General features: G+C 43.0%; 1 protein-coding gene across 4 annotated transcripts in view; it reads left to right on the top strand.

Annotated features, from left to right (window-relative positions):
• MORC2 (MORC family CW-type zinc finger 2) overlaps positions 1–24,466 on the top strand; it is a 38,943-nt gene extending 14,477 nt beyond the window's left edge. For 3 of the 4 annotated variants that reach the window (XM_030460451.1, XM_030460452.1, XM_030460453.1), the window contains 21 exons: positions 458–566; positions 1,130–1,289; positions 1,370–1,481; positions 1,984–2,109; positions 5,094–5,173; positions 8,333–8,415; positions 8,718–8,803; positions 11,634–11,774; positions 12,301–12,455; positions 12,599–12,727; positions 13,757–13,862; positions 16,889–17,021; positions 17,363–17,437; positions 17,549–17,932; positions 18,305–18,448; positions 18,543–18,597; positions 19,356–19,497; positions 19,797–19,988; positions 20,083–20,176; positions 21,365–21,553; positions 22,427–22,682. In XM_030460451.1, the coding sequence (XP_030316311.1) occupies positions 458–566; positions 1,130–1,289; positions 1,370–1,481; positions 1,984–2,109; positions 5,094–5,173; positions 8,333–8,415; positions 8,718–8,803; positions 11,634–11,774; positions 12,301–12,455; positions 12,599–12,727; positions 13,757–13,862; positions 16,889–17,021; positions 17,363–17,437; positions 17,549–17,932; positions 18,305–18,448; positions 18,543–18,597; positions 19,356–19,497; positions 19,797–19,988; positions 20,083–20,176; positions 21,365–21,553; positions 22,427–22,495 (2,764 nt within the window). In that variant the 3' untranslated portion in view covers positions 22,496–22,682. Of the gene's footprint in view, positions 1–457; positions 567–1,129; positions 1,290–1,369; positions 1,482–1,983; positions 2,110–5,093; positions 5,174–8,332; positions 8,416–8,717; positions 8,804–11,633; positions 11,775–12,300; positions 12,456–12,598; positions 12,728–13,756; positions 13,863–16,888; positions 17,022–17,362; positions 17,438–17,548; positions 17,933–18,304; positions 18,449–18,542; positions 18,598–19,355; positions 19,498–19,796; positions 19,989–20,082; positions 20,177–21,364; positions 21,554–22,426 lie in introns of all 4 variants that reach the window. The other variant, XM_030460450.1, reaches the window with a different exon arrangement.
• The last annotated feature ends 1,032 nt before the right edge of the window (positions 24,467–25,498 follow it).

Here is a 25,498-nt window from a genome sequence, read left to right as displayed (position 1 = left end):
TTTGAGTTAGACACTAGAAAATAAGTTGCCTGTCTCCCAGAAACCTGTCTGCAGCTATTCATTCTGTGTACAGTGAAATGAAGTTTAAAGTTGCTTTTTCACATTTCTGCTGTCATATTTGAAGATTGTTATGACACCTCACCTTAGTCATCTCTTTTAGATTTTAAAAAAAGACCTATTATTTTTTAAAATTTCTACATAGTATGCCTGCAAAGCCTTGCTGTATGTGTGCACTTTTTAATGATGACTAGTGTTAAGAGTTTCAAAACATTATGAAAATGTCCTGGTTGAGATACCTTTTGAAAGGAATGAGGTATTGCTGTTAAAACTCCTCTTCAGCCTTACCTGGTGTTGGCATCTCATATTTGAATGCAACAGGAAGAAAACTCAATAATGTGGTCTGTTTTTCAGAAAATGTTGAGCATCAGGTGTAACATACAGACAAATCTGTTTCCAGGGGTTCCATGCGGATTGGGAAGGATTTTATCCTGTTCACAAAGAAAGACAACACCATGACTTGCCTCCTCTTGTCAAGGACATTCCATGAGGAAGAAGGCATTGATGAGGTTTGCATGTATTTTGTTGTAATGAATATGGTGAACACTGTCTCATGTGAACTTTCTCAGTATTCAGGAGAAGAGGCTGTGCCAATGTTGGTTGCTATTCTGGTTGGATCAGTGCATGGTTCTCTCTTTGTGATACACTTGTAGGGGTTCTGCAAATTAATAAGAAATTTTTTTCCTTTTGGGTTTAATTCTGTTTGAGAAGTCTCTCTAAACTATAGCATATTTGAAGAGCTCATTTCAGTCACTTAAAGTAACTTATACTGAGGTCAGCACATGCCTAGGCTACTTGCATTTTCTTTTTATCACAGAATTGGAGTTTCAAATGTACTGCTTTGATTTGATTTTCTTCAGAGAATTACAGGTGTGATTGAAGTTGCTACCCACAAGTCAGAAACTCCAGACATGTCTCTTCTTTTGGAACTTTTTAAAGTAAAACATCAGTCTGGCTCTGCCTATTGAAACTTGTGTATCTTAACACATAATTCAGGCATTGTTGTTCTGTATCCACACTCTTAACATGGAAGTATGTCTGTGCTCAAGCACAAGTATTTTGTAATTTGCAGGTCATTGTTCCCCTGCCCACCTGGAGTGCCCGGAACAGGGTGCCTGTGACTGACAACATGGAGAAGTTTACTGTTGAGACAGAGCTAATTTACAAGTATTCCCCTTTCAAATCAGAACAGGAAGTGATGGAGCAGTTTAAGAAGATCCGTGGTGAGAACGGTATGTATGTATGGTGTTGTCATAGATATGGTATTTGGGGTTTGGCTGGGATTCACCTGATCAGCTTGTTACTTGCTCAGGTACCCTGGTGATCATCTTTAACCTCAAGCTAATGGATAATGGAGAGCCAGAGCTGGATGTTACTTCTGACCCCCGAGACATTCAGATGGCAGAAACGTCCCCAGATGGAACGTAAGCGTAATGGGCATGACAGTCCCTTGGATTCTGATCAAATTATGTGTAGGGTTTGACTGTATATTGTGTGGGTGTGGTTTTTAAAAGCTTTTCTTTCTGTGGTGAACTGGAGAATTAAGAAGATCTTTAGTTCTCTAGCAGTTTGGAATTCATGCATCTAAATGGCCTGCAGGCATTATGGTTGTGAATTTGCTGTCAATGCCTCTCTTGGCTTGTCTCAACTTAGTCACTGGAGCAAACTTGACACCCTTCTTTTGGCACCTTAAAATAAAGGATCCTTAAAATATAGTTTTAATTTTCTATACTCATCAAAGATAATTTTGTCCGAATGACAGCTGGTTGTGAGTCTGCTGCTCAATTTTGTGACTGAATAAACCCTGGCATCTTAAAGGTCCCTTCCAACCCTGAAAACTGTATGATTCTATGAATGTCTGCTGGTAGTCCTATGAGTAAATGCTGAACAAACTGCTCAGGCTCTGTAATCACCCCTCTGTTGCAGGAAGCCTGAGCGCCGCTCCTTCCGTGCCTACACTGCTGTGCTTTATATTGATCCCAGAATGAGGATCTTCATAAATGGACACAAAGTACAAACCAAGCGACTTTCCTGCTGCCTGTACAAGCCCAGGTAAGACCCAAAGCCTGCATGCTTCTGGGACTTTTAGATTTTCCTTTACAGAACAGGTTTAGCATTTTACTCTCTGGGTGTATCCTGCATAATTCCATGATAAAACCACAGAAGGGATTAAGAGAATGGACTGTGGTACTGACATCATGGAAAAAGTGGTAGATAGTGGAATGTCTTTAATGTCTTTGAAAATCACATGAGTAATTTGTGCCATTTGGCTCCCTGTCAGAGCAAAGTAGGGAATGAAGGTACTAATTGGTCAGAATTCCATAACTATACAAATCTAATAGGTAACTGGTTTTTCTAAGTAGGACAAGCAAATACATATCCTGGATATTACCGAGTGTAACTGAAAAGGAAATAGACTGCATACTTTGAAAGAGTTGCTTTGAAAATTAACTTTTACATGTACCTGATCTAGGTTTGAATAGGGATTGGGAAATTGGGAAATATTCCTTTTAAGTCCCTTTAAGGAAAAATTGGAAAGTGATCTGTGATGTGCTGCCGGCTGGTTCAACAGGAACTGGAGAAGGTTATAAAGATGGGATGTGAAAGGAAAACATGTCAATCTGCTTGAGTCAATAGTGTTCTTCTGTCCCTGGGAGTATACAGACTGCAATCTAGACACCTTAACATAATGTATCTTAATAAAACAGTATTTTATGAAGTATTTGTAGGTTGTTTTAAAACAGCATTTTGGATTGCAGTAGTGGTTCAACAGCATGGGCTGAATGTCAACCTGTTGGTACTTTTACTAACTGCAATCTGATGTCACACCACTGATTGCTGCCCTAAGAACCTGGCAGTTTTCAGCTTACAGTTGTTCTGTCTGTCAAGCTCATAGTTTCATCAGCTTCTTAAATGAAAATGTGGGAATAGGTACCCGTTGTGGGCTTTAGGATATTTGAGTGATTTTACAGAAAAATAAGGTTTTGTAGCTGTTGCACTCTGTTTCCTGAGCAGGACATTTTTTTCCCTTTTGTCATCTACTCGTTCTGGAAGCTTCTCCATACCTTTCTCAAACCTGTTACATTCTGGTGACAGGCTGATTTTGTGATGATCCTTCACCAGTGTTTGCAGTGTAATACCATGATATTCCCTGAGAATGACTTTTGTCTCCCGAAGGACTGCATCCTTCTGTTGCCTCCTCTACTGACTATTTGAGCTTGTTCAGCAGTGCAGGCTGTGCAGGTAGAAGTAGCCAGGCCATGAGCAAGGGAGTCTCTTCATGAGGACACTCCAAGGCATTTGTAATGAAGATGGGAGAGTGCATTTTACTGTCACATCCTGCAGGCTTCTTTTCTGTCTGACATGTTTCTGCACATCTTTGGTGGATACACTGTTCCAGTCCACTGGAATGGGGTCTTTCTTGCCTGTGACTGAAATCATTTGGTGTTTGAAAGAAAGTGAAGCAGGAGAATAGGCGCAGTGATAGCCCATTGTGCCTGTCTGGGACACCCTGCTGTCTACAGGTTCCTTTCAGCTACTGCCCTGCCTCTTGAGCTGAGCATGTTGGAATAGTTCTGCATCCCCCTGCTTCCCTTTTTTTTTTTTTTTTTTCTCCTCAGGAAAGCCAGGTGGGATGTGGATGAGGTAATTTTATTATGCCAACATGCTGAAACCAGTCTGGTTTTCAGAATGTGTTCTCTCTCTTGGCCCCAGGTATCTTTAATTGCTAAGTAGATTTGAGTAGATGGTAGCCATGTAAAAGCTGACTCTGTGTCTCCGATCGCAGTTATTGATTTCTGGAAGAGTTGGGACTTGCGTGCCCTTTCCTCGGTGAGGAAATCCTTATGAATAGCAGAAAATTAGTTTAGTAGATGCAGAAATGTATTTAATTGGATTGTGCTTGTGGTATGAATTTTCTGGATTTAGGAACAAGGGATTTCTGTTGCTCAGACTCTGACATCAGTATAGATATCCGTGTGTGCTTGCCCACAGAAACATACACAAATGAAATTTTTCATCTGTGCAAGGTGATTTCTCATGGATCCTCCTAGATTATCTGCTGTTTGATGGAATCTTATATCTCATTGGAATCTAAGTCTGGTTTTTCCTACAGTAATGAGCTGGTCAATCAAGCCCTACATCCTTATGTTTCTGCCTCTCTCTGTAAAACCAGCGTTTCTTGTGGTTTGTGATTTGGCTAAATGCTGGAGAGGTTTGTTTTTTCATAATAAGTTACTTGGGTTGGGAATATTCTTGTTCCATCCAAACCCCAGTGTTTTAAGGAGGTTGTAGTTCCTGCAGGCTCTGATCATCCTTCTTGGTGTCATCTCCTCTTACCCAATTACATGTCTCTGCACAGAGGTGACTCTGCCTCTGCCTCCTTTACACATTTGCCTCTTTACCTTTGCAGTTGTCAGGCAGATTGTGATCTGCGTTTATGATGATGTTATGATATAAGGAAGGTGAAACAAGCCACTGCAACTCAAGCACAATTTACAAGGTTGTGAGTCAAATATTGTCAAGGTTGTGTAGCAATAGAGAAATGTCTTGAAACTTTGAGCCAAAACTTGTAACTCCATTCAGAGAGTTGCTCTGCCACAGAGAGGCTTTGAGAGAGAAAGCAAGAGAGTCCTGCATGGAGATGGGCAGTATCAGGCACTGTAGGAGAAGGAAAGTGTTATTTTTCTGCAATGGGAGGTTTTTGAGGTTTTTGATATTTACTCTCCCTTTTTGCTTTGGAAGAACTTACTCATCTAAACCTTTCAATTTCCTACAAGAATATATTTTACCCCCACCTGCTAATGCAGAAGGGGATATTGTGCTTGCAGCTACTACTAAAGCATCTGACTTAAAAATTTCTGCCTAGCTGCATCCAAAAATACCCAGTTCCTGAGATATAAACTTCCTTCTCTATGTATTGAATCTTTTAAGAAGAGTAGAGTATCATGTGGAGACCTTATTCTCTCATACAGTAATGAAATCTTAGTTTGACCTAATTGCTGAATTTGCTAATTAATAAGTTTTAATCATCACAGGATGTACAAATATACTTCAAACCGTTTCAAGACCCGTGCAGAGCAAGAGGTGAAGAAAGCAGAGCACATGGCAAGGATAGGTGAGTCTTTGGTGCATCCTGGTTTTGCAAGAACAGACTGAAAGATGCTGCTGTGTAGGATATGACCTGAAATTGCTCATTTCTATGATCATTACGGTTGCTCAGGAAATCAGTTATTAAGGTGCTTACAGAATACCCAGACTTACTTCTGTGCAGTGCAAGGAATGCACATCATTCCCTAGGACCACTTCCTCTGGACAGTACATGTATAGCATTGCCTGTTGAGTCACATTCTGCCCATGCTCCATATGAAGCCTGACAAGGCTACTGCCCTGTTACCCCACAGTTCTGCTCCCTCCTTTTGCACATCATTGGCTTTTTGTTCTTTTCTCCTTCTGCTCCTTCCCTGTTGAGGCAGTTGTTAAAAAAATAGGTTTTTATTCTGTCACTTGATGTAAAGTGATCAGTCAGAGTGTACAAGGGAGTCCTGGTTTGTTTCTTGGGTTTTTTCCCCCTTCAAGACACCTTTTTTCCACGTAGCCTTCCCTTCCTATTAAGTCCTGTAGTCCTCATGAGAAACCAAATTAAACATTATTGGATATTCAGCATATAGAAATTCCATAACCATGTAAGTATAGCATAGAACTTTCTTAAATTTGCACATTTAACATTCTAAGTGGTCTCTCTAACCCCTGATGGGGGAATGCCATAGTGAAGGAGAAATCTATATCTTCTGGTAGGTTTCATAAATCAGCTTAATAAATCAATCAGAGGCATGTGTCCTCTCCCTGTGTGAGAGTGCTGCAGGCATGTGTGCATGTAGTTCAGATACACAAGTGATGGTGTCACATTCAGCCTGTGCAGGGCCATTAAGGGCAGTGGGAATTCGACCTTGCCCAAAGCAAAGAGCAAAATGGAATTGTAAATTGTTGTGTTCCCTGTTCCTTCTTTATGAAACACAACCTAACAAGGTAGACTTAAAACTATGAAGTTTAAACAGATTTTATCCTGTGCCTCTGTCCTCGTATATGGATTTATTTTTTGAGTGAGCTCTATAGCCAAAGCAGGTGTCCAGGACACACTTTTATTTCCTTCAGAAGGTACAAGTAGTGTGATCTAGAGAGGCTTCTTTCTTGCAGCAGTCCATGAGGCCTTTGTGGTGTTTAAAAAGTGAGCTTTAGTGTCTCCAGTGTCCCAATTCTAGGAAGAGATACCACTGACATGGAAACATGAACTCATTTTAACCACCAAAGCCAGCCCTCTGCCTCAGGTGCTGAGTGGCTTTGAAGAGTGTGGTGAAACTCATGGCAGACCTCAGGCTGTTCTGCAAGATTTGATTGCACGAAGCTGCCGGGACTGAAACATTCTAATAGCTTCAATCTCAGCTTTCACAGACAAGATCTCATTTCTTCTAGGAAAATCAATTTAATCTGTAGCAACCAAGTTCACTTGTTCTCCTGTTGATAGAAAAGTTAATTTCTCATCATATTCAGCATGTTTTCTCTTGAGGATGCCCACAGGTCTTAGGAGAGATCTTTACCAGGCAATGACTTGTGGTTTTCTCTTTCAAAAATGTGGGTGAGTTATGAGAAACTGTGGATCTCAGCTGAAATAACTGCAGTTCCAGTATTCTGTGGCTGGCTGCCAGGCGTATGTTGGAATCCATGATACTGTAGAACTCTGCTGAGGCATTGATGAGTCACTGGAAATAGATCTTATTTGACCAAAACTTGTAATAACCAAAAAATAGCTCTTGGGATGGAAAGGAAAAAAGTATGGGTAGCTATGGCTATTTGGGAGGTGGCTTTGGCATATCCAAAAAGGGCCACAACTCAGGAGTTGAAGACATATCTTATATTTTAAGATAAGGAAACGCCACTCTTCATTCCCTCAGAACTGACTTCCTGTCTCATGTGATAAGCTGTAGCATTTAAATCCCTAAGTAGTGAATGGACCCAAGAAAAAAGTACCATTTCTGGGCAAGGTAGCTGTGAAAGACCATCAGCTGCTTTCTGTGTATTTCTGAACCAAGGCAGAATCCTGTATTGAGACATTCTGGTTTTGCCATTGCCAGCAAGAGATATCTTGATGAAGTTGGTTGCACAGTACAGTTTGTCTATGATGTTCCTGGTAAGCTGCTGTGAACCTCAGAGCATGCTTCTTTGGGAAGGAGTGGAATAAAAGTCAAATGTAACACTGCACAGAAAGGAAAGGGGCTTTTTTGTAATTAACTTAAGTAATTTGACTGTGCCTGTGTGCATTCCCATAACTGGCACTCAGCAAAAATATGCATTTCCAGAAGTAACACTGACCATGGCATGGAGGACAGTAGATAACCACTGTGATACTGGCTACAGCATCTGGATTCCTTCTTGCTGGCAAATGAGCACTGGTTTTTTGGGGAAGTGCTTGGTAACCTCCAGCACTCAAGTGGCATCCTGTCACCTTCTTGCTTACTTCATCTTCTGTAAATGTTAGGCAAGATTGCTCCTTCACTGTTGTGTTTCTTTGTTTTGGGCATCTCACAGCCTCGTCTGTCTCCCTTTTGTGAGAGTAAGGAGTGATCTGGCTCACAGGCTGTGCTTCTGCCTCCTGCTGTTCTCCTTGCTGATAGCCACACCATCCCTCAGTACCTCCTGGTTCTATTTCCAAACAGTATCTGCGCCCGTCACCATTCTTTTAACCTGTGCTTAATCATTTCTTCTAGTCCTCTTGCACATACACATATCCTATTTTGTGTGTAGTGCAGGTTTGTAATTTTCTGGGCAAAATGTAACAATTACCAAAGATAAATACATTTCTGAGAGTAGTTCTTTCCCTTCATCTCTGCAAGAAATTTTGTCTATGTAACCGCTTTTCAAGCCTGAATTCAGTCTTTGTTTTCTGAGAGCCTTTCTCTGCCTTCATGCTTCCAGGTGGAGCAGGCAGTACTGTTTACATCCTTACTCTTTTAATTTCCTCCCTGCCTTCCTCATGGAACTTCCTCCTTTAAACATGCTTTGGCAAAGTTTTGCCCTGCTGTTAGGCCAGCGTTGACTGCAACCTCTGAGCAAGTCAGTGATGCTTTCTTACGTGTAAGGTTTTATTTTGTACCCTTCTGTGTTAGCTTGGTACCCTTGTACATGTCAGGCCAGCAAAGGCTGGAAATTGCCTGAGGTGAATGCTTTACCATACTCTGTGCTGAATGGCTGATATCATGCTTTTTACCTTGTGTTTCAGCGGAGGAGAAGGCTCGTGAGGCTGAGAGTAAAGCCCGTGCCCTGGAGCTGCGCCTTGGAGGGGATCTCACGAGGGAGTCCAGGGTAAGCCTTGTGCTTTGGCAGCACTTCACTGACAGTTATCCTGTGCCTCTCTTACTGTCTGATTTCAGTGACCTTTAATGTTTAGTTACATCAAAACATTTTCTTCCAAGCAACTGTATAGCAGCTTAAGCATCCCAATGCTGGCCTAAATGTAAAAGTGTGTTGACGGTCATTCTTGACCATTTGTGAATGCTTTATATTAAAGACATTTCTGACATCTTCTTGAAGGGGAAAAAACATAGACGTGAGTTAATTTCATGAGATTCACAGCATCAGTTTTACTGTGTGATACCTGTTTGCAGGTGACACTACGTCAAGTCCAGAACTCTGCAATAACGATGCGCCGGGAGGCTGATGTCAAGAAAAGGATCAAGGATGCAAAGCAGCGGTGAGTGCACAGGGGTTCAGAGCTCTGATTTTCCCAGGCTATTCTCTCTGCATCCTCATATGTCTCTCTCACTTTGCTGGTGTGGTAGAGGCAACAGCTGAGCTCAAAGCTAAAATATCTGTGGGCATCTTGTATGCCCTTGGCTGTTAAACCTGAGTGTGCTCAATCAGTTCAGGTTGCTTCTGCTATTCCCCTCCTACTTGCTGAAAAACGTCTTTGGATTTGGCTTACGCTCTGTAGATTTTTACCTGTTTTTCACATCAGTTTTTCACTCTTGGCCTTTTTCATCTGCAGGTAAGATTCAAAAGAGGGCAAACAAATGTTAGCAAGTTACAGTGAAATGTCTTATAAAGTTGTAGAGGTGTTTTGTAAAAACTTGGTGAGTTCTGTTACAGTCAGTGCTGTGAAATCCGAAGACATTGTTCTTAGTTCTGGTTGCAATTAACTTCAGTGTCAATGTACTCACAGGAATACTCCACTCTTTGTATGCAGGCTTTTTGCAAATTTTTCATATGCATTTCACAAATTAAGCTGTAAACAAATGCTCCTGAAGCAAATGCTGAGTCTGAGAAAGTTAGGGATTTGTATATACCAAGTCTCTGTTCCCACCAGGTTGCTTTGCATGCTAGTTTACATGGCTGCTTAGGTCAGAAACTATCTCAGACTTGTTGCCAGAGATAGATTTAATGCATCTTAAGATGCTACAAATAAATAAATAAATAAAGCTTTAGTTTGAAAGTGCTAGATATGTGATCTCAAGAATGTAGCAACTTCTGCTGCAGAAGCTGTTTTCTTCAGGTGTTTTTCTTCAGTAGGTCAGTGCACATTACTACTTGAAATTTAAGGCACTACAGCCTTTGCCAAAAGTTAGAAAAAGACAATCCCTGACATGGGTGTTTGCCATACCTACTCATGCCCTCAAATCACAGTAGTTTACCTGGATGATCTGAGACCAAAAGGGTAACTTTCTAGCCAAGATTCTATGTTGGCAGTGTTCAAAGCACCTCTTGCAGAGGTTTACATTTAAAATTACTGAGAGCTGCTAACCCAGGTGTTTTCCTAGTAACATATTTTAGAGTCATCTTTTTTAAAGAAAAGTGTGTTACATGGTCCCTATACATCTGTGTGAGGAAAAGGATTACTTTAAACAGAAAATGAACATGAAATTAATCTACTTCAGGGACTTTTTTGGAAACACTTGTCTGTTAAGACAGATTTGTGTCTTATATCTGCAGGTTATTGTTGTACAGTGCTGATGGATGCACAGATGAGTTTCTTTTAATATCTGATATTCGTAAGCAGTCAACAGATCATTTGGAAGAATTCCATTATCTTCAGTCACTTACAGAGAAATCGAATTCTTAAATGAGCTAAAGCACATAAGTGCGAAGAATTTTATGTGGGGAGAAAAATAAGGGAAGTCAAAAATGAGGGAAGTGTGTAGAACAGTGGTATAGACCATGCCTCACAGTAGTGAAAAGGTTGGATCTCATGTTTGGTGGTACCCTTGGTCTGAAACAGAGGATCCTCATTATGAAAAATCCTCAGCATAGATTTCATGGAGGATGTGGAACGTGCTAAATTTAGGTTTTTTGATTTATAGCACAGATATAAAACTCTTGAGGCTTTCTGCATTGCAGGAGATAAAATTCCTGTTGATAATAGATTCAGATTCAGAAATTTGTGCTCACAAACATGCTTCAGGCTGACTTTTGTTGAAGGTATCTGCTGCATAGATAATGTAGAAATCATGCAAATTGCTATCCTGTTATTTCCCAGAAAAAATCTCTGCTTAGGCTTTGTGTTGTATCTCTCAACTTTCTAACTTAAGAAATTTTCAAACTTTTAAGCATTGTAACAACTTGTAATTATGAGAACTTTCCCAGAATTTGAATATCAAGACTTAGTTTTGTATCAAAATTTTAATTTCCATGCTTTACTACATCTAGAAAAAACAAACCAAAATTCCTTGGAGTGGATGTTTAACATCTTTGTTGGAGACAAGAACAATGGGATAGAGTGTATCCTCAGCAAGTTCAGCATGGCCAAATGCAAGGTCCTGCACAACTTGATCAGTGCAACCCCAGGCACAAATGCAGGCTGGGGGGTAAATGGATAGGGAGCAGCCCTGAGGAAAAGGACTTGGGGGTGGCAGTAGGTGAGGAGCTTGATATGAGCCATTAACATGCACTCACAGCCCAGGTGGCCAATCACATCCTGGACTGCATCAAAAGAATCATGGCCTGCAGGGCAAGGGAGGGGATTCTGTCCCTCTGCTCTTGGGAGACCCCACCTGGAGTACTGCATACAGCTTTGGAGACAGCATCACAGGAAAGATATAGACCTGTTGGGGAGGGTGCAGAGAAGGGCCACAAAGGTAAGATGACTAGAGGGTTGGAACACCTCTGCTATGAAAACAGGCTGAAAGAGTTGGGTCTGTTCAGCCTGCAGAAAAGAAGGCTCCAGGGAGACCCTAAAGCACCTTCCAGTACATGAAGGGGGCTACAGGAAAGCTGGGGAAGGACTTCTCACCAGAGAGGATAGTAACAGGACAACGGCTAATGGTGTTAAACTGAAAGAGGGTAGATTTAGCTATTAGGAAAAAATTCTTCAGCATGAGGGTGGTAAAATACTGGAATAAGTTGCTTAAGGAGGTTGTTGATGCCCCTTCCCTGGAAGTGGGAGGTGTCCCTGCCTGTGCAGGGGGTTGCATCTTGGTAATCTTTAAGGTCCCTTCCAACCCAAACCATTCTATGTTTGTATGATTAATAACAGCAAAAAATTAATTTTATTTTCAGCATCTCTGAGGCTCTGTTTCATTCTTTTACAGTGCACTGAAGGAGCCCAAAGAATTGAATTTTATCTTTGGTGTAAATATTGAGCAGCGTGAATTGGATGGCATGTTCATTTATAACTGCAGTCGACTCATAAAGATGTATGAGAAGGTGGGCCCGCAGCTGGAGGGTGGCATGTGAGTTTGGAGTCTTCTCAGCAATCTTTTTGCTTAAGCCTGGCATGTTCCTGCATATAATTTAGGCTGTGTAATAACCTTGTCCTGCATTAATCATTCTTCACAAACATGAGGCTTACTCATTTTGCCAGCCTTTAGTTTGGATTCTGACATGTAAATTACCTTTAATATTTCCCAACATTTCCCTGTTTTCTTGTTAGAATGTTCTCTGTGGAGATTTTGGTCATACCTGCAGCTTGTTCTCAGTGCTGATATTTGAGGATGATGAATACTGTTAGTGATACTGCCTCATTCTAGGGACAGGGCGAAGAGGTCTTGGAAGCAAATTTAAACATTTGAGCCCACCTTACTTTTTGCATATCAGCTGAAGTCTGATCTAGAGATCTGATGAATTAAAACCAGTACTGCTGCAGGAATGGGTGGATGGGTGAATGAGTGCGTGTATAACCTGGTACTTTCAATACTGCTTCTCTGAAAAACAACCTCGTAGTTTAATGATGTTCTTGGTCCTGCATCTATCTTCTAGGGCATGTGGTGGAGTGGTAGGCGTGGTGGATGTGCCCTATTTGGTTCTGGAGCCAACCCATAATAAACAAGACTTTGCTGATGCCAAAGAGTATCGACACTTGCTGAAGGCCATGGGAGAGCATTTGGCTCAGTACTGGAAGGATGTTGCTATAGGTAATGAAGCTGCACATTACCAGGGGCTGGAATGGAAACCTATGGTGGCCAGAAGGCAGCTAAGGGGGAGGGCACCCAAGAGTGCAAGTGGTGATTTTTGTGGTAAAGTCTTCGTACTGAGTGGCAGCTTGTTTGTTTTCCAGCCCAGAGAGGTATCATCAAATTCTGGGATGAATTCGGTTATTTATCAGCAAACTGGAGCCAGCCTCCATCTAGTGAACTGCGCTACAAACGCCGGAGAGCCATGGAGATCCCTACCACGATTCAGTGCGGTGCGTCCAGCGGGGCTGTGATTAGGAGGCTGGGCCTCTGGGGAAGGGAGGAGGGGCTCCTGGCTGTACTTTGGGAGCAGCTACAAGGGTGGGAGATTTGAGATGAGCTTTGCAATGATTATCTGCTTCTAGGGGTTGTCTCCTGTGAGTTGCCGTTGTCTATACTTGATGGTACACTTAGACATCTTACCATAAGGTTCCTTTCTTGTAGTTTATTATCAGTGATGTTCTTCAGGTATCCTTATGGAGCAGAGAAGGTATGGCCAATAGCAGTGTTGAGAATGGACTTAGAACTAAGTCATATGAACTGGTCCTGGCCAAAGCCACACATCCCCCTAGGAAATGGAAAATGGCCAAGTAACTTCCGTTCTAATACCCTGGCCTTTCAAATTTAATGCAAGTTCTCAGCCATTGCTGGGGTAAGAGAGATCTCAACACAGTCGCTTGGTTTCTTAGTAGAGGGACACCAAACTCCATTGACCTAGTTGTCCCCACAAGACTTGGTGATGAGGATGCGGTAAGGAATATGAGTCCAGTCTTGTGGAGTTCTTTTGTCAAATAGGAGCAAATCTGGCTTCCTGGCTCATCAAAAATTGCAAGATTAGGGTGGGGTTTTTTTGGCTTGTTTTGTGTTGACACCAGTAAGAGACAGCTTGACTTGTGATATGAGCAGTGTTTTCAGGAGTGGCTGCTCAGTTTGGTTTGTTCATGCTGTCACTGCAGCAGTGAGTGTGAGTATGGTCCTTTAGTATTGGTTGATACCAGGCTTTATCAAATTGTTGTTATGGATGCCTTGTACAAGACTTGGGGTCTTCCTCCAAGCATTTTGTGAGCATGAAACAACAGTTGACTCAGTAAATCCTGTGGCTGTGTCTTTTTTTTGGCCACTGATTTTATTGTTGTTGGCTATACTGTGGAAATAAGTGTGGTTCTAGGGTGTTTAATGGGTTTGAGAAGTGCTGTGGAAAAAAAAAAAGATTTTGTGGCTTAGGCTGTAGATTTCTGACTTGTAAAATATTTGTCCCACAGATGTATGTCTGAAGTGGCGAACTCTCCCATTCCAGCTGAGTTCAGTGGAGAAGAATTACCCTGATAGCTGGGTGTGCTCTATGAACCCTGATCCTGAACAAGACAGGTAAGAATCTGGTAATACAAAGACTTTGCTGCAGCATGTCTTAGCTGCACTTTTTTTTTTAATAGTCATCTCTTCTTTGAGAACAATTGGAGTACTAGACAGTAATTCTGTACCTTTAATCTGTGCTCACATTCTGTGAAAAAGTAGTGATGATGGATGTGTTTGGAGCTGACACACTGATTGGGCATTTGTGCAATACACAAATGTCAGAGTGCACCCTCAGCAAGTTTGCAGGTGAAACTACACTGGAAGGAGTGGCTGATATGCCAGAGGGTCATGCATCCATCCAGAGAGGCCTGGACAGGATGAAGAAATGGTCCATGCACCTCAGGAGGTGCAACCAGGAGAAGTTCAGAGTCCTGCTCTGAGGAGGAACAACTGCTGGCACCAGTATATGCTGTTCAGCCTGGAGCAGAGAAGGCACAAGGAGATCTCATCAGTATATTTACATACCTGAAGGCAGGCTGCAAAGAGAAAAAAGCCTGGCTCTTCTCAGTGGTGCCCAGTGGCAGGACCAGAGGCAATGGGCACAAACAAGCACAGGAGGTTCCCTCTGAACAGGTTCCTTCATGGCACAGATTGCTGAGAGAGGTTGTACAGTCTTCATTCTTGGAGGTATTCCAGGTCATGATCCTGGGCAACCAGTTCTGTATGAACTGAGCAGGGACTTAGACCAGATGACCTCCACAGGCCCCTCCAACCTCAACCAGTTATACTGTGAAATTAAGTTCCTTTATAGTTTTTCTGTTCTGCCACTGGGAATAAGAGTGTAGCCTTAGCTTGTGCCTGTTAACTTTATTGTAGGTAGCATAGACAGCAGTTGAAGAATAGTCATAGGTGCAGGCTGAGAGTCTTTGTTCAGAGGAGTCTTTGCAATTGTCTTCATTGCTACTGTAGCTGTGATCTATTATGCACACAAACTGCAGCAACACCTCGGAGTTGCAGTGACCTCAGGGTTGCACATTTGAGGGAGCAACACAACTATTCATTTACCAATGATGTGTTTCACAGTTCTAAAAGTTGGGTAGAATCTAGTAATTTATTTGAATGAGAAAGAGAGTTGCTCTTGGCTGCTGCTTTTGTGTACAGAGAAACACCACTAGAACTGATTCCTGTCTTTGCTATGGAATGAGGGAAGCAGCTTCTCTGTAATTCAGGTGCCTTGGCTCAGTGCTTAAAGTCAGAGGGAAGGACTCCAGATGTTAACTTTTAACTGGAATCAAAATTTTAACATCTGTGGATGAAGCAGCTACACAGAAGTGTTGGAGTTGATATTTGGAAAGTATTGATTTTCTGGCTTCTTCCTTTTGGCAACTCTCATTGAAGGAATACCAATTCTAACTTCCCTGCTGCTCCATGCATTTGTGCCCTGGTGCAGAGCTACAAAGACCGTGGTTGTGCTGAGGATGTCCTCTTCCTAATAAACTGCTTGGGAAGGGCTGAATCTGCCAGCCCAAGAAGAGGTTCCCACATCTCCAGCCCCCATATGGAAGCAATAGCAAGGCTTGGGACCATGTCCCTTTTCCTACCTTAAATCCAGTCCTAAAAGGTGTTCGGACTCTTGGCTGAAACCAGATGAATATGATTCTTTGGCTCAAGGCTTCTTGAGCATTGCCAGTTTTGGTGCTGAGTTGCAGACTATTCTAAGATAATTCCTTTGTTCTGACTTGATGCCTCCAAGGATGCAGTTAGTCATTTTGAATGTCATGTCTTAATTTTTTTCCTGTCAGCAGAACTAACGGGCTTTTTTCTGCTTTCTTGTTCTCTAAGATGCAGCTTAACAGTGGTTTCAGCCTCAATTCATGCAGTGGCACAGGAGATGGCATTTCTCTGCTGGGAAATTTGCATATGATGCCACTTGTTCAGCTTTATCTTTGACATTGCAGCTTTGGTGTCAGGCAGTCATTTTACAGATGGCAGATGCTTTCTTAGCTAAGGATGTAACTGGTCTGTGAAAAATTCCCCTGCAGTGCTTCAGCTGAGAAGAGGCTGATGGAGAAATTGCTCCTTGTGCTCCTTTCCACTGACAAAGCTTACCACAGTATGTATCTTACAGACTAGGGGGCATCCCATTGGCAGGCCTGTTCTTAATAAAATCCTGAGCCTCTTGGGCAGGGTCCTCCCTCTATCTGTCAAGCTTACACTTGCCAGAAGGTTTTAGTGGCTTGGCTCCAAGGCAGTGCAGGAATCAGCTGGATTTCTTGCCGTTTGCTAGAGCTATCTCAGCACTTACATGCTGCTTTCCTGTCTCACATCATCCCTGCATGGTTTTGCCCTGAAGGGGTTGATTCTGTTGTGTATGTCCCCATGACTTAGTTCTGTGACAGGAGATAAACCTAGGAACACCTCAGTCCCATCTCCTTCCTCTGTCAGGGCTCCTGGTGGCATTTGAAGGGTATGCCAGTCCACCTTCATGTATTTCCTACCTGCATTTTCCTCCTCTCAAGGACTCTTCCAGCATTCTGCACCTGAGAGGCCCTAAGGGAGTAGGACACTTGCTACTGTTTTGTAGGCCATAAGCTGAACAGAATGCAAAATGCAAATAGTTAAGGGATATTGCAAAGGAAAACTTTGTGGCGTTGGGCAGCAAGGTTAAGTGCATCTTCTGTTGAAAAGGTCATGTAAATGACACCTTAAGCACAGGTTGCTGGTACTAAGCCTTCCTAAATGGAAAGGAAATCTGTAAAAAAAGGAATTGCTATGAAGACAAAAGTTGTTAGGAAGAAAAATTGCTGTGAAAGTCCCGAGTACAGAAACAGAATAGAAAACCACTTGCAGCTGTTTCTAAGCTTGCTTAGCTCTTGGGCTCTGAATTGGTAGCTTCCAGCATATGTAGTATGTTTTTTAACACCTGTACTTTTGATCCCTAAATCATGTATGTATTTGCCAAGAAGAAAACCAGGTTTTGATATTGTGGTTACTGCAGAAAGTGGTTTTTTACTGCTGCATTTGGGATGGGACATGGGGACAGTGCTGTGTGCATGAGACAGTCTTTGCTGAGGTTTCTTGCATTCCCTTCATGCTAGATGTGAAGCTCCAGAGCAGAAGCAGAAGGTACCACTGGGAACTCTGAAGAAAGACTTGAAATCACAGGAGGAAAAGCAGAAACAACTGACAGAGAAAATTCGGCAGCAGCAGGAAAAGTTGGAAGCTCTACAGGTGAGTCTGGAGGTACCTGGCTAAGCACAGGAGGTCTGAGGGACCTCCTAGTGCAAGTGGCTGATGCAGAGTCATGTCTGTCTCTGTCACTAATACCACCTGTGCTTCTTCATGGGTTAAGGGTTCTTTTAATAGCAGAAAACAAGCATCTCAGCATGCATTTCATTTTCATTTCATTTTCACCACCGTGTGACTGCTGGTGTTAGATGAAAGCATGAAGGATACAGAACACACCTTCTTGTAATTGTTGATTTTAAACTGGAAAACTGTTGGGCTGGGTTCAGGCAGGTCCTGACAGTTCCTAAAGATGGCATTTCTGAATTTTTAATTTTTCTTAATAGAAAACCACTCCAGTTCGGTGTCAAGCTGATTTAAAGAAGTTGCCTCTGGAAGTGACCATGCGGCCTTCAGGGGAGGTAAATAGGATACTGCTGTGGCCTTTGTGCTTTTCTGTGCTATATCCTTAGCAGCTCTGGAAAGCAATTCCTTACTCTTCCATCCTCTCTCTGTACTCTCATTTCTCTCAGAACTCCCAGTCACAGACCCGACCTCAGCGTCCACGGTCTCCCCCTTTACCTGATGTAATCAAGAATGCTCCCAGCAGACCACCACCTACACCTCTGCCCAAGTCCACCAGTCAGTTGAAAAAGAGCTCTTCAGCTTGGCCAAATATCAGCACTCCCAAACTAGCAAGCATGCTCTCCAAAGAGGCCAGCACTTCCAGGACACACCAGCACACTGTGGCAGCTTGGAAGTCTAATAGCACTTCAAAAACTCTTGACAAACCAGCAACAACAACAAAACCACCCTGTGCTGTTCTGCAGAACCCCAAAAGTTCACGTGAGACACCCAGTTCAAAAGCTGTCAAGGTGTCAGCACTAAAGAAATCTGCAACTGTCAAGTGCTCACAGGTAAGACCCAATGGAATGAGAACTGTCAGCTCCTTACCTGCTGCTCTGCATAGCCTGTCTTGATCTGCCACATGAGAGTTCCTATGTAGTCCCTGTGTCAGACAAGATAATTTTTACTTTACTTTTGAGTTAGGGTGCCATTCCACACCCTGCATGAAGATACATTTTGTATCTTCTGTGCTAGACCAAACTGTTTCCCCAGACTGAAATAATGTGGAGAATTATGTAGCATCTGCCAAAACCTTCTGGAAAAGCTGATTGACTATCAAATGAAAATACTGGATACTGAGCATCTTATTTTTATAAGTTGTCTGAAATAAGGTTTTGGTTGCTAGCACGCAATTATAGCTAGAATTTGTTTACTTCCTAAAGGCCTCCACCCCCCGGAAGAGGACCTTGAACACCACCACAGGGGATGGATCTGAGGAGGAGGGGGAGCACAAGAAGGAGAAAAAACGGGGCAAATTTGTGGCAGTGAAAGAGGAGAAGAAGGATTTCAATGAGGTTGTGGTAGAGGTGAGAGTGCACTTGTTTCCCCAGATGAAGATATTTTTTCAAACGTTTATGATCTTGTTGGGATGCAACTAATTTGAGTTCTCTCTGTTCACAGCTCACTGACAGTGCTGGGGAAGAAGAGCTAGCAGAACTGAAGAAAGCTCAGAAAGGTGAGAAATGCCTCCAGTATCTAACACTGGAAAAGAGTTGTTGCAGAACTAGATTCACTGGTTAAATGTATGATTTCATTAATGAGCTTATTAAAATAAGAATTAGTGTAAATTTGCATCCTTTGCCCCAAGATGACTCTAACTCACATGAAACATTTTGGCTAGAACACCTTGATTAGACAATAGGTGATTGTGGTGGGGTAACATGAGGCTGCATCACCTTCACGGGTGTGCTGCTTGGCTGCATGGTGTCAACTGATGGCACCAACCCTTCCTAACTACATGGAGCATGCAGCTCTGTTAGCTGGGAAATGCTGAGGGCTGTATCTAGACCTGCTGTGCTGCTGTGAGAGTTTAGGGGCTGAGAGATCCCAGGAAAGATGATTGCTAGGATGCACCTTCTGCCAGAGCAGGGCATGTCTTCAGCTTGTTCCCAGGGAGCTATATCAAAGGTGATCCACTAGGGACAAGTGGCAAATTGTCCTAGTGGCCAACAGAAGCCTGGAATGCACATGTCCAACAGCTCAGAGTACAGGAGAAACCATCTATCTCAAAATGCCACACTTGCACTGTTTTTAAGTAGGACTTAACTGTGTGACAGCAGTGTTTTATGGATCACGTACCACTGGAAGGAATTCCCAGGGATCTAGATGCTGAGGGTGCCTGCTGAGGGTGTCTGTCTTCTCTAGTGGTCATGCAGAATGTACTTTCCAGCATCTGAATGTTTGCAAACATCTTTGCTGTCATCCTCCTTGCAGATAAAGGGCTGCACGTGGAAGTGCGTGTGAACAAGGAGTGGTTCACAGGCCGTGTCACAGCTGTGGAGCTGGGCAAGCATGCAGTACGCTGGAAGGTGAAGTTTGATTATGTTCCTACAGACACCACACCCAGGGATCGCTGGTAACTATCTCTAGCTATGGGATTTTAGGGGCTTGTCTTGCTTTCAATAGATGCTGAAGGCAAATATGTTGCTGTCATGTCAGAGAGTATGTGTCTGTCCAGATGCTGCATAAAGAATGAGCATGACAGATTCCATACAGTCTGCTTTGATGTGATCTTCCTGTGGAGGCAGCTGTTGTGTGATATGGAGGTCTCAGAGTAGCAGCTGGTTACAGGTTCTGATAAAGCTGCAAACAGTTTTTCAGGTATGGCCAATAAAGAAGAATGTATCTGACTTTCCTTTAATATTATTTTTTCAGGGTAGAGAAGGGCAGTGAGGATGTGAGGTTGATGAAGCCTCCCTCTCCTGAGTACCAGGCTCCAGATACGCAGCAGGAAGAGGAAGTTGTTGTGGCTGAACCTTCTACCTCAGACTGTGTCAGAATTGAGCCAGACACCACAGGTCCCAGCAGCAGCCAAGAAACAGTAGACTTACTAGTTCAGATCCTTCGGTGGGTTCACAGCAGTTCTGCAGAGCTGCTGCAGTCTCATATCATTAGTCTTATGAACTCCAGTTCTGGTTTTGTGTTTTTCTTTCCTGTGCAGAAATTGTTTGCGGTACTTCTTACCTCCAAACTTTCCTATCTCCAAGAAGGAGCTGAGTTCCATGAGCTCTGAAGGGTTGTTGGCATTTCCCTTGGTGAGTTCAAAATTTCCAGAAAAGTTTGGGGGTTTTCCCCAAAGACATTCCATTCTATTGCAAACGTGCATCCTTTTGATGCAAGATCACACTCTTCAAAAGGTTGTTTAGGTCCTTAGCAGAAAAACATAGCTGAGAAATAGCGAGAGCCTCTGAAATGTGGTCTCTTGACCGTTGTTGTCTGGGGATTTTTTAATTGCCACCCATCTGTGTAGGAAGGATGTTGGCTGCTACGATCCTAACTTCTTGTCTCACTGTTAAGCTTTTAAAAAAGAGAGGCCAGGTTGAAGGTTTGTAGAAAGGGTATGTAAGCATACCTCTTGGTTTTGCCTCCAGCCTTAGAAATCTAACTTATGGGGAGGCAATCTTGAAGATGGGAGAACATGGGAACCAACCCCTCTCACACTTCTTCTGATGAGCAAGCTGACAAACTGTGATCTCACTGCACATCTTAAGGTTCTTGGTGTGACCTCTGAGCAAGGAACAGCTGGGGTTGAGCCTGCACCAGTATCTGAAAGGTCCAATGCAGGCTGAAGTGCAGATAAGTGGAACTGGCTTCTCTGGCTTTTCTCCTCTGACATGCCACAAAGGAAGATTTCTTCAGGAGGCATCTGTAGGTTACAAGAAGCCTTCTACAGCTGACCAAATGACAAAAGCCCCTGCTTATTTGGTAGTCTTCAAAGTGTCCTGCTCCCTCACTTGCAATGTCTTCTTTTGTCTTCTTTTCTGTGTTAGTTCAGGCATCTGCTTGAGTCACCTGTCCTGCTGCTTCCACAGACACATTGCTCGTGTCTGGAATTTTCTGCCAGTGCAGTTCCTTCCTACTACAATCTGCATTGTCTGGGTCTATGCTAAAGAAACTCACTGTATACAGAGGCTGTGAGATCTTTTTACAGCAAAACTGTGGTTTTAGGGTTCTTAAAACATGCTGCTTCTTTAATGTGAATCCAGGCAGCTTTGGTTGCAGTTCTGCTCTTTGAGGAATGTGAAAATCTGTGTGACTTTGTGCTGCCTGCAGTAGGCAAATCAGAAATGTAAATGTGAGAGCATGGTAATGACTGCAGGCAGGGCCTGCTCGGTCCCAGAGTGCCAGTCCCAGAGTGCAGCTTCAGGCTGCGAGTGCTGGGGTTTTCTTGACACTTGATGCTGCTTCTTAACACTTCATCTCTTGTGTTTTGTCTTCTATAGAAAGAATATTTCAAACAGTATGAAGTAGGCCTGCAGAACCTGTGCAATTCATATCAGATGCGTGCTGATGCTCGGGCCAAAGCCTGTGAAGAAAACCTCCGTGACTCAGAGAGAAAGCTCAAGGAAACACAGGAGAAACTGCAGAAGCTGCGGACTAACATAGTGGCCCTTCTCCAGAAAGTGCAGGAGGTGGGTGAGGAAGGGGTGTGAAACAGGAGCTTCCCCAGTTGCAACCTTCCCCAGAGCCTCCAGACACTTGAGATGTTTGCATCCAGCATTTGACCAAGCTTCAACTCCTTCTCGGGTGCAGCTTAGGCGTAGACCATCAGGGGCAGCTAAATGCAAGGCTTCTGTCACTGCCTGCCTCTGGGGATCCTTAGAAGTATTAATTTTCACAAATGGATTTTTCACAGCGTGTACATAGTGCACAGCTTTGATAGGTTTTTTGCTTTCTGCTATGAAACATGGGACTGCAGGAAAATTCCCCTGGGCATAGGCTATGTTCTGCAGGAAATTTTTGCCCCATTCTTGGGCAGAAAGGTGGGTGCTAGATTCTGAATCCCATGCAGACCTTTAAACAAATAATAATAGAAAAATTTCATGGTGACATCTAGTTATTAGTTATACTACTAAGTATTTAATTAAAATAGCAAATATGTGTTTGCATAAATGTGTGAAATAAATAACATTAACTAAAATTAGGACCACCCAATGGAAAAGCTACTGCAAACATATTGAAGGGGTTGCTCCCTAGTAGGAAACTGTGTTAAAGCTAAAAAACCCCAAAAAACTAACTTGACTCTGGTCAGCACAGTAAATTTATTGTTTGAGCATCAAGTGCTGATTGGTTTCCAGGCTCTGGTGGTCTGTCAGGCCCTGGCAAGGAAAGCTGATGGTGCCTTCAGAGCAGATGTCAGCAGCTAGGGAGCGATGGAAGCTGGGATGTAAGGGCTGTCCAGGGCACATGTTTCAGAGGATGCTGATGCTGGTCTGTCTTGTCCATTTTTGCACTGGTTTTCTAGATCAACTTTTCACTGTTATTTCTTGTGCTTTTGGTTTCAGGACATCGATATTAATACAGATGATGAACTGGATGCATATATTGAGGACTTGATCACGAAGGGAGATTGAACAGCCCCAGTATAAGTCCCAGAGAAGTAGAGCAGCTGGTTCCTGCAGTGGGAGATGTGGATTCCTGCAGTGGAGGACTATGGCAGCTGTTGAGGAGAAAGGGGTTTTAGACAGTACTTCTGTTGTGTTAATGTACAACTTGTTCTTGTGACTTTATATTAAAAAGACATATGTGCTGTTGGCAGGAGAATTTTTAACATTATAGTACCCTGAATCTTTGTAAATACTTATTTAAAAAAAAAAAAAAGGGAACTGTGCGTGATATGATGGGAGGGTTGCTGTGTGTTTAGTGAGGTAAAAGTGTGGGGTTTTTTGCAACTAATATATATTAATATGCTAAACCTGGAAAACCAAAGCAGGCTGTCTCAAGTAAGAACCTGGCAGCAAATTAAAAACAAGCCTTGAGGAGGTCAGGACTTCCAAGATACTAAACCTGGACTAGAGAAAGCCAAGGCAGGAATCTGAGCTTGGTGGAGTAGATCAAAACATGGTCTCTGTGCAAGCATGAGTGGAGGGGGTGAAATCTTGGTGGTTCTGAGGGATCTGGGAGCAGGGGATTGCCAGTACACGGAGGTTCCCAAATACGAGATCTCTGTACTCAGGTGGGATTGTTACCATGCTAACAGAGCCTGTGGATTTTTTAGAAGAGGACAACTTCCTAGGCTGCGGGTAGTGATTGCCAGAGAGACAAAGCTGGAGCTGAGATTTTTTCTTAGCAGTCACCTTATTGCACAATTTTACTGCTGTTTCTTTAAGACATAATTGCAGTGACAGAAGAACTTGACCAGCCAAAAATAAAGGGACCCTCTGTTCTGCTGTCACTCCCTCAGGTCTGTGTTGCTATGATCAATGTAATATTCTAGGTAATTGTATTAGAATGCTAGAATTTGGAGCTTTTGGAGCCCTTCATCACCGAGTCACATCTGGCCCTGGGTCAGCAGCAAGGGAAATGCCTTTTCCACTGGGGCTGCACTACAGCTCCTAACAGACCACTTATGGCCAAGGTGACTAAACTTGCTGGTTAGCCAGGTTCTCAAGTCTGCTAGGGCAAGGTGTCCTTGAACTTGGTGCTCAGTACCTGGTGACTTGAAGAAACATCATCACTGAGAGGTGCCCAACTTCAGGAACATCAAATGAAATGGACTATTGAGGTTCTTTGGGTGACTGAATACGTAATAGATGTTTTACAAAAAGTGTCCAAATTAATCATCTGCTGCATTGAAAATCTTAAGCACTAATGGTTTATATTCCTTGAGAACTTCTATGTCCTTCATAGCACAGGAGAGAGGGAAGACACTTATTACCTGCACTCCAGGTCCTTGCCACAACACCCAGCGAGACTGCTTTCATTCAGGATCTAGGCATGGACATCCTACTAGAAAGAGGTAAGGAGCATCCCCCCAAACCCCATACAGTATCTGGACAGAGGAGCAGCATTATTTGAATGTAGGAGGCAGCTCCACCAGTCTTCTCAATTTCCTTGGACATGGAGGTTTTGTCAATTGTGATAGCACATTTGTGCTTCAGATGAAAGTGATTGTTCTGTAGAAGCTTTTACATTTAGGCAAAAGAAGAAATCTGTCCTCTTCAGGTGTCCAGCAGAAGTTCTAAAGAACTAGATTTCATTGAAATATGGTGTAAAGATACTGCTGCTTGCAAGCTTTAATTCCTAACACTGGGAGCGCATCAATTTGAGACTAATAGCTCTTACACATTTCTTTAGTTTCCTAACCCTATTCCTGCTCTCCTGCTAAGAATGTTTTTTTCTTCTGTTCTTTGGAAACTTCTCGTTTCTGGTTTTACCTTGCTTTTTATGGCATTTAATTTCCTATATCTTGTACCCAAGTCTTTTCATTTGAGTTTCTTTCCCTTTCAGCAGTGCAATTGATGTGACTTCTCGAAACTTCCATTTTGCAAGGAAAAGCAAGCTGAGAACTTTTAAGTGCTAAGATTAAAAAAGTTTTACCTTCTCAAAACCTTCCAGGTACCTTCTGGAGCTGCTTCAATTTTTTTTTTTTTTTTTTTTTTTTTCCGGTAACCTTTTTAAGTAGACCTCTGTGAACTTCCTTAGGCCTCAGGAATAGCTTTCAGAAACAGGAACACAGTGAGCTCTGGAGGTCGTCTAGGCAACCTACTCCAAGCAAGGTGTATCACTCCAAAGCTGTATCACATTGTTCAGGAGGCTGCAGCACTTCCCTGCATCACACACCTCTCCGCTGAGTGTGTCCTTCCCTTGCATCTAACAGGGGTGTCTCTGTTGCAGCTTAGGAAGCTGTTACAGCTGCCTGTTGAAAGCCCCACGGTTCATCTTTCACACTCCATTTCATCCTGTTGCTACCAATGTGTGTTCGGTTCTCTGTCTCCCTCCCTGCTTCCAGCTGTCTCTTTCAGCAGAAATACTGTTAGGCGAGTTGCGTTTTGTACGATATGATATTTAAAGAGTGGAAATCTGTAGCATACATATTTCTACTGGTAATGTTGCTGATTTATGTATTTAATAATGAAGCAGGAAAGGTTTTTAACATTAACCTCTGGGTTTTGTGGTGATTATTATTCCAGGCCGATTTTGACAGTCGCTCACCCATGAGAGCACATGTCCTTGGGGGGCTCCAGTCAGCAAGACCATGATTGTCTTTGCTGCTTCCCTCACTGACTGCCAGCGTTAACCCTGGAAGCCAAGGTCTCTCTCAGTGATCCTCCACCTCGTACAGATGTGCCCAGTTGCTCTTGCAGAGCGGAACAAGGGCACTGTGGCAAGCAATCCGTCTCCCTGTGTGAGGGACACAGTCCTCCGTGCATGTCTTGGAAGGACTGTGTATTGCTGCTGTTCCTTAAGTGGGGGGCTTGAGATTCCACATCACGAGCATCGGATCTGGGTTTTATTTTTGTGGCAACAGGATCAATAGTTCCCTTTTTTTTGCGAGCCATGCCTGCAGCCCATAGCAAGGACCACTCCAGTGCTTGCTGGGTGGGATGATAGCAGACGAGACCAGCAACTGTTGG

This window comes from Calypte anna, chromosome 15 (genome assembly GCF_003957555.1).
Source record: "Calypte anna isolate BGI_N300 chromosome 15, bCalAnn1_v1.p, whole genome shotgun sequence".
Classification (NCBI taxonomy): Eukaryota; Metazoa; Chordata; class Aves; order Apodiformes; family Trochilidae; genus Calypte; species Calypte anna.
This window is presented reverse-complemented; position numbering and strand designations above follow the sequence as displayed.